Source organism: Colletotrichum spaethianum (assembly GCF_022836535.1).
Source record: "Colletotrichum spaethianum MAFF 239500 DNA, contig70, whole genome shotgun sequence".
Lineage (NCBI taxonomy): Eukaryota > Fungi > Ascomycota > Sordariomycetes > Glomerellales > Glomerellaceae > Colletotrichum > Colletotrichum spaethianum.
In genome coordinates, this window is record NW_026054840.1 from 75,865 (window position 1) to 84,300 (window position 8,436).

Genomic DNA, 8,436 nt, shown 5'->3' on the forward strand with positions numbered 1-8,436 from the left:
GTCGTTGTCATAATTAAGCTTTCCATCACCACTTCTATCGTAATTGCCCTAGCCGCCCCCAGTACTGGGGCATAATTACGCAAGATGCGGTCCTTTTGATGGTTGTTGCGGCGGCGAACTGAGCTTTCGCTGCTTCAACGTAACCGAGAACACCCCATTATGCTGCGACACGAGCGATTGTATCGAGTAACAATAATCCTTGAAGTATTAAATCTTTCGCATGTGTCACATTCCAATCTAGGACTGAATGTTAATTGGATCTAGGTCTAGACTCAGGTTGAACGTGAAAAGCAAATTCGACACGAACTGAGGTGAATCAACCTCTTCCAGCGAAGGAATCCATCGCTAGGTTGATAACATTTGTATCTGTGTGGCAAGCGTGGGTTTAGGAAGCAGAATACTATCGATGGTGTGTCAGACTATCACGCAAGTGTCTGATCCGTACCGAACTCGAATGCCTACATAACCATGTCAGAAATGTTCTGTGCTGTATTGTCACACGCACAACATACCAAGTCATGCCACGCAACGCCGGCGTACTCAGATTGACTTTTGCCAAAGTGTGTGAACCCTAGCTTCTGATAGTAGGGGACCAGCCTATCATAAGTAAGAATCGAAATTCTGTCGGCTTGTCCAGTCTGTCCCATTTCCTTGATGTAGGTCGCCATGAGCTTCTTGCCGTAGCCCAGCTTTTGACAAGGTGGCAAAACAGCAAGCGAATGCAGCGCAATGGTTCTACCTTCAGTTTTATGACCGACGTTGTGAACAGCCGTGGGGTCCACCTTCCAGGTCTCTGGGAAGGCCATGTCCTCGTCTTGAACTACTTGGGAGTTCGACTGTGTGGAAATGGTATGCGCGATGAGTCTGTCGTTGCCCGAGCCTTCAGGCGCTTTGGTCAAGACCGGGATGTCTCCTTGTTGCCTTTTCCCTTCCGGATTACCCGTACCTTGACGAGCAAATAAGCCAAAGCAAAGATAGGGGCATACCGTCAAACGGTATTCGATCTACGGCGGTATGGGTGTTAGGGATATGGATTCAAATCGATTACCGAGGCCATGTGTATTAGGTAGTCTGAAACTGAACACGTGGCCATAGACTCCGCAGAAAGCACATATGCTCTGGTGAGAGACCATTGGTATCACGCAAATGATGTGTAGAAGTTCGAGGGTTTGTGAATCAGATCATGAATCATGGCCACACATGGAGGCAAAGTTGGCAACGGTACTCACTTTTTCACGTGACGCAGCTTCGGCAGGCGGAAAAGCCGCAGATTCAACAGTTACGCACTGATCGAGATCCTCAATAGACAAAGGGCGAACGTAGAGTTCCATTTTTAAGAGATTGAATTTGAGGGTGAGCGAATCTGATGGAGAGTCTTGGCGTCAGATGAGTAGTCGTCCTTTCAAGTTTCAATTGGAACGGATGAAGCTGTTTTGTAATAATGAAAGGGAGTCAGAACCTAGTTAGCAATAGCACCGTACTACGACCGCCCCAAGGACCCACAGATACCCCGCTCCGTTTACGAGACAGTATTTGGGCACTCCATGTACGGCGGCTTGGCACGAAAGAACCAGGCCAGTTCAAGAAGCTTTGGCTGCTTTCCACAACACGACGTGAAATATTTTCAAATCGCCTCAAGAGGGCCAAAGTCTTGAGCCTTCTCGGCAACCAGGTCGTGCCATTTGATGTTCAAACCAGATTTTGTCTCAAACAATGTCTGGTCAAGCTTTATCGGCAAAAATCAAGCTTGCCTGAGCGGAAGAGTTGCAATGATCGCATAAATGGCAAGTTCCGATCAAAACAAGCAGACGAAGCCGATGCCGACGATGTATAGTCTGTGAAACGAGTTTCAGCAATAATTTCATCTTTAGCTGGACTTAGGATCTTCTACTTCCAGATAAGGATATACTAGTATCATTTCGATCACTGCGTCAATTCTTACATCGTAAACAACATCGCATACCACTTAAATCTCTGTAGTAGCAGTAAATTAATTTTTGGGTCAAGTGAAATATATAGTCTTTGTGCAGACACAGAGGCAAAAAAAGACCCAAGCCTAAGGTGTCGCCAAAGACTCTTAATGATATGCGATCAAACAACAAGATACGTGATTCCTTCCAAGTTGACTCCTAAATACATTGGTGTAGTACCAAGAATAGGATTTTGTTAGAAGTATTGTTTCAAGCCCATCAGTTATTGTTTGTCGTTAACTATCCCGCTGCGTAGTGCAAATGAAAAAGCTAGTAATATATAATTCAGGTTTAACTTTACTTGCAGTAAAACATGCTTGCACACAGAACAGCGTCGAAATTGCAAGTGAGGATGGTGACCTGAGTATTAGTGATTGTTGGAATAAGGCATTCCGAGGCAACAGGAGGATGGGAAGCACAGGCCTGTCAGCCACACCTGGCAAGGTGGGGTCAGCCAGCCACTCAGCCACAACGAGTTGCATGTCCCACTTCACCTTGCCGCTGGCCACGCAGTTAGACACCCAGCAATGTCACCACTTTGACGTGATCGTTGCCACCACTCGTATGAGTATCACCGCCTGTGAAACCAACAGTTATATAGTCGGGAACAGTTTCAGTCCATGTCTATGTAGTCTTTAAAAACACCCTTGACTTAGCAGAAGTCGTAATGAGTCACTGACGCCTATTGGCAATCGTTCTCTAAACTAGACCCTTGGTATAGGCATGTTCAATTGGGGATAACCAGCCACAACGACCAGAGACCTGCAGTAATGTATCCGCGACTCGCTTCAGCAGCAATTTGCTTTTTCATTTAAATGAAAGAGATTGTAGGGTTGCAGCCCTCCTTTACGATTTGCTTGATTAGTATAACACCCATCCCTCTCAACGACGAGACAAGCAAACACTTCATATCTCATTCTTGAAACGGCGCCTCTACATGTTCTAAATCGCACTATGTTATGGCTCTAGATACTCGCGACTGTCGGCGTCGTAACTATTCTGGTCTACCTGGTTGCATTCATTGATTTGGTTCGATTCCACTTCGCACCAGTCTCCCAGGCTCTCGCGGCCTACAAACGCAAAGGACCGAAGCAGACGTTTGTACTCATCACCGGCGCAAGCGCTGGTGTCGGATACGGCATTGCCCAAGCATTGGTTGATCATGGCTTCTGTGTGATTTTGTTGGGTCACCGGGAGGACGAGCTCAAGGAATCAGCGACAGAGCTCGAATTGCTATACGAGGACGCACAAACAAGAACCATTGTCATGGACGCCTGCACTACCACACCAACCGAACTGAAGACAGTGATAGAGAAGTTTTTTGGAAACGAACAGATTTGTATCGCAATTCTAGTGAACAACGTTGGATCAAATCCCATACGACACACCCGCCGTTCCGTGAGCTGGCAACATACGATGGCAAAGATATTGACGCTGTTATTAACACAAACTCACGGTTCATGGCGCACCTAACGTCTGTGATGTTACCAATTCTTAGCCGGAATGATGAAGACATCTTTCCAGCTTCAACCTTCTCCCAACGACGATCATTGTTATTGAACATTAGCTCGGGCGGTATGCTTGGGAGTCCATGGCTGGTTGTGTACAGTGCGACAAAAGCTTTTAACTGGTAGTTCAGCATATCACTTGCTAGGGAACTTGCCGCAGACGAATGTACGAGGCATGTCGACAGCCTGTGTATTGTCCCTGGGGATGTCTTGAGTCAAGGCAACAGTGTATGGGTAACAAAATGGTCGCCTGACTCGGCAAAGTTTGGCCGTCTTTATTGTAGAGAAAGCTGACAAAGCGATTGCAAGAGGATGGAGGGAGATACGACCTTACATGTTACATGACTTACAGCACTATATACTACAGGCTATGCCAGAGAGCAGGAGAGCACACGCCATGACAGATGTCTTGAGGAAGAAGAAGGACGCATTCAACGCCGTTTACAGGAAAGAAATATGATCGAAATAAATTGCAGAAACGTTGAGAGAGAACAAATCTGATCATTACTGCGTGTTTGAATAGTATAGTTTGAACCGCTTCATTTCTTATTGCCTCGTTATTGTTTGTTTTCATTTCGACCAGTAAAATCAGTTGATACAGACGATTTTATCTCATCTTTGCTCTAGCCGATAAATCGTAGTGACATTGGAGTTCTTCTACTAAGTTGCTTCAGAACGATTGTTATCTACATAAGTAGACTCCAGCCCAATTGGTCCCTAACGACGTACAACTTCACAGGGTAATTAATACGGCATCCGCTATCGCTGTCGCTATGGCCTCATTAGACATCGCCCTTCATCAACCGAACGGGCACATGTCTCATCACATATCTAATTCTGTCCGCAACACCAATGATCGGAACAATATACCATGCTATGACGGGAGATATGTAACCACTTCACAAAGTCAAGTAAGGTTTGCTCCCTCCAAAATCAACACTGCGCGCTGCAGTAAAACCCCGATTTTGTTCTTCTGGAATCAAGGCCATGAATGTGAACAGCGCAAATGGACAGGACATCACACATGTGACCAAGAAATATGTCAGCATCAAGAGTGAAAGCCAATTTAATTTTTTTAGCTTTTGAGGTGATTATATGGCTGCGGTATTGGGCGGCGGCGTTGATAAAGCTCCGTGAAACTACCATTGCATGCAAACCATGCTTGTGAATATTGCTGTTCTATTGCCACCAAACACATACAAGGCTAGTTGGATTAATACCTTTGATAAAATAGTGTGTCCATCAAAGCAATCAACATCCACCTATGTATCAATAAGAGCCAGTGTTTCACCACTGGCTTCACTTCCCAAGGTGTCATGAGAGGATACTTTACCCGCGGGCATGGGGGTGGCTCTTTCGCCCAGGCTATCATATTCGATGATCAGGTCAAGTGTTACCTCAATGTTAGCAATCTATAGAGACACTTAATGTAGGACCAGTAGCGTCTTGAATGGGATTTTAATTGTCTTTGACGACAGTTAGTGCCAGGGCGTGGCTGAAATTAGAAAGACAGGGCGACAGTAATACTAAATCTCATGCGCTTCACGACATACTTACAACGGTTACCAAATACATCTATAGGCTAACAGGAGTCAGATCATGAAGCCATGGGATAAATCGAAAGCACGTGAACGGTATTGTGGCCGAAATCTTTTTCCTCAAAGTTATCACCGCTCCATCTCCTATGGTTTTCATAGCGCTAGCATTCAGGGTGGGTAGTACTGCGAGACTCCATTTAGGTTAGATATGTTCTAAGAAAGTCCGTATCTGTCAGTAGCTAGTAAAAATGATAAGTCTGTCATTTTTCACTTAGGCTTTTGTTGACCAGTCGTAGTGAACACTGTAGACTGCCGTTCGCGAGAATAAACAATCTAACTATGTGATTACCTGGAGGCCTTTCTCAGAAGGATGTCGAATCGGTTCACCGGGCTTTCCAAGACTTCTGAAGTCCGTTTTTGATCAGAATTTTGTTACGAAATGTCGATTCTGAAGCAGACGGAAAGTGCTAGCATACGAGCGGGCCCTTAAGATTTGAATAGAAGATCCAATCACCGTCAGCGCTAAAAATGACGCTCTGAAAGAAGACTAGAGGCTGGTGAATGAAAATACCTTCCTAATTTCCTCTATGGCGATGGCGGAGCAACGTAACGGCAGCCCACATTCCGGAATCATAGATGGACATGCAGATTTCCCATCCAAATAGCCAGACTGGCTGTTAAGACAAGTCCCATGTTTCCTCTAGATGCTGATCCCACGAGGAAAGAAAAGAGGTACATTTCGTTGCATGATGCATTTTCCTTCTTGTCAAGAGCTCAAGGCAACTGGTCGCCAGAGGCTTTGAGACGTCGTCGAACACACGAGCAGTTCAAATAGAACGCAAACTCATAGGCGCCGGTGGCGTCTCCCAAAATGCCCATTCCGAAATCTTGATGTAATTATCACCTAAGATATCCTAGCTCAAGGCTCGGGAAAAGCATGCATACGAGCCATTCGGACTCGTTAGGTATAAAAGCATGTATGGCAGGCATGGACACCATTGGGTGATTTGAATCATTACACTGGTGACTAGCAGCTTGGCTTAATTAATATACCTTGGCAACTGCGTAGTTAACACATAATCCCACATATCACGCCTGACTCCGTAGTAACGTGCTTGACCTGTGTTGCCCTCTGCTGTACTATCATGTCCATTCTGGAGCTAAAGAGATATGTTCCGAGCCCTTTAAAATTGTTACGTTACCTCCAAGCCAACAACGCCGTAGAAAAAGCACCAATTGGAGAGCAATTTCTATAGTGGACCTATAGGCACAGCTATTTTCGTTCCATCTAGGTAGACCATGCTGTCATACAGCGTCTTCTTCGTACTTAAGTAGGTGACAGAGCATGTCCACGTACATATTTAGTCCTATAACTAAGCCCTACATTGATCTTTGCAGTATATAAAGACAAGCCGGAGGTATTCCTTCCGCTGGATTGAGATTTAGATTAATAGCTTTTTCGCTCATAGATTGGGTGATTTGTGGTCAGTCACGAGGCGAATGATAGATGAATGTGTCGCCCCAGCCAACAACTCCAGCTCAAGTAGAAGGCCGTGGCAGCGTAAGCCACTCAACGAACATGTCGACCTATATAAAGGTTGGTTTGATCTTAGCCTGGAGTCCAGGGGAAGCTCTGCATTTCTTTTTCGGATTATCCTGTCACACAGGTTGGTAAGGAAATGATTTAGTTTGCGGTGTCAAGGACCACTTTTGTTGCCACAATGAAGTTTTCCGCCGCCCTCACCGTTCTGGCGATACCTCTTGCACAATGCCATTACATCTTCAGTCAACTCATTGTCAACGGGAATGCTGTTGGTGGTGATTATACCTATATGCGCAAGAACAGTAACTCCTATAACCCTTCATTCACCGATGAGATTGTAAACTCTCCGGAGTTACGTTGCAACAAAGGTGCCACTACAGGAACTGCTCAGACCTACACTGTAGCTGCTGGCAGCAACATCGGCTTCAAACTCTGGTACAACGAGTTTATTGAGCACCCTGGCCCGGGTTTTGTTTACATGTCTAAGGTTTCTGGTTCTCTGAACGGCTACGACGGGTCCGGTGACTGGTTCAAAGTTTACGAAACGGGGCTCTGCGGCGGTCAACCAAATGCTGATGCCAGCTGGTGCACCTGGCAAAAGACCGCATTGAGTTCACCATTCCCAATCGTATCCCACCAGGCGACTACCTCGTTCGCGTCGAGCATATTGGTCTTCACGAAGCTCATGTGGGAAAGGCCCAATTCCATATGGAATGCGCACATCTCAAGATCACTGGGAGTGGAGGCGGCGCTCCAGGTCCCCTAGTCAAGATCCCCGGAATTTACAAGGCTACCGATCCCGGCATTGCGTACAACAAGTGGACGAACAGCCCTGCCCAGTATGTCATGCCTGGTCCTCAGGTCTGGGTTGACAACGGCTCATCGAGCCCGCCTCCGAGCGCTCCTCCTCCGTCTTCAGGTGGCAGCGGTGCCCCTCTGTACGGCCAGTGCGGTGGTCAAGGATGGACTGGGCCCACGACATGTGCTCAGGTAACTTGCAAAGTTACAAATGAGTGGTACAGCCAATGCGTTTGATGGAGATTACAGGTCAGATTGTAGTTTTGAACAGCACCTCTGGCGGGTGTAATAGACGAAACCAAGTTGTTCTTGAAGCCGCTTTAGGTCAGAAAGCAAAGACAACCCAACTCAACCCCTTTCCGCCTTTTGTACATAAGTTTTGTCTACTGTTAACGCATTCAAATTCAATTCTGATCCCTATCAATAACACAGTAACCCAAATGCTTGTGAATTATGACACAACCAAGCGACGGCACTCACTATGGGCTCACTGCGTCCAGGAGGATCGTTATGCCTGTGCCCTGGCTTTAATCAACTCCCTAACGCCCAGTAGTAGGATTTGATCACTTTTCGGAAAAAGCTATCAACTATTCACTTTTTCTTTTAATCTGTTATTCCACTATCTGAGTTATGGTTCATCAAATGGCTTCCGTGACCTATTTTGGTTCCATCAACTTTACTTTTGTGAACGCCCTTGATCAATTACTCACATGCCGCTTCCAATCCTAGTCAGCGCAAGCGCAATTTCTGCTTGAAAGCAAGCGACATCCCTCAGGGAGCTACGGGAGAAATTCAGGTGCCGACGGCCCTATTTAGAAATTCGAGGAACCCGATGGCTCTTCATTCGGAGGAAATTGTTACCTTAGCTCGGTCTCTAGTTAGATATGATTGAAAGGCTAGTTAACGTAGCCAAACTGCAAAACACATGCTTTCAAACTATTTGTCATTTCTTATGTATTTGGACTAAGCAGGACGTTTTCCGCAAGCGCCATCAAGTTCACACACGCGCATGTCGACCTCAGTTCGATCAACGACATTCCAAAAAAAAAAGTCAGTATCCTGTCCTGTACCCGAGCGTC

At 46.0% G+C, this 8,436-nt stretch overlaps 3 protein-coding genes across 3 annotated transcripts; 1 reads left to right on the top strand and 2 right to left on the bottom strand.

Annotated features, from left to right (window-relative positions):
• Positions 1–422: 422 nt before the first annotated feature.
• On the bottom strand, positions 423–806 carry ColSpa_12705 (putative N-acetyltransferase; the record flags this gene model as incomplete). Its single annotated transcript, XM_049278917.1, has 2 exons — positions 423–458; positions 513–806. 2 exons carry the CDS (start codon positions 804–806, stop codon positions 423–425), a joined length of 330 nt encoding a protein of 109 aa, XP_049134874.1.
• Positions 807–2,927: 2,121 nt separating this feature from the next.
• On the bottom strand, positions 2,928–3,134 carry ColSpa_12706 (uncharacterized protein; the record flags this gene model as incomplete). The annotated part of the gene is made up of 1 exon (XM_049278918.1): positions 2,928–3,134. The coding sequence occupies one exon, from the start codon at positions 3,132–3,134 to the stop codon at positions 2,928–2,930; it is 207 nt and encodes a 68-aa protein (XP_049134875.1).
• A 3,603-nt stretch (positions 3,135–6,737) lies between these two features.
• ColSpa_12707 (polysaccharide monooxygenase Cel61a) lies at positions 6,738–7,594 on the top strand (the record flags this gene model as incomplete). Its single annotated transcript, XM_049278919.1, has 2 exons — positions 6,738–7,119; positions 7,161–7,594. 2 exons carry the CDS (start codon positions 6,738–6,740, stop codon positions 7,592–7,594), a joined length of 816 nt encoding a protein of 271 aa, XP_049134876.1.
• Positions 7,595–8,436: the final 842 nt, after the last annotated feature.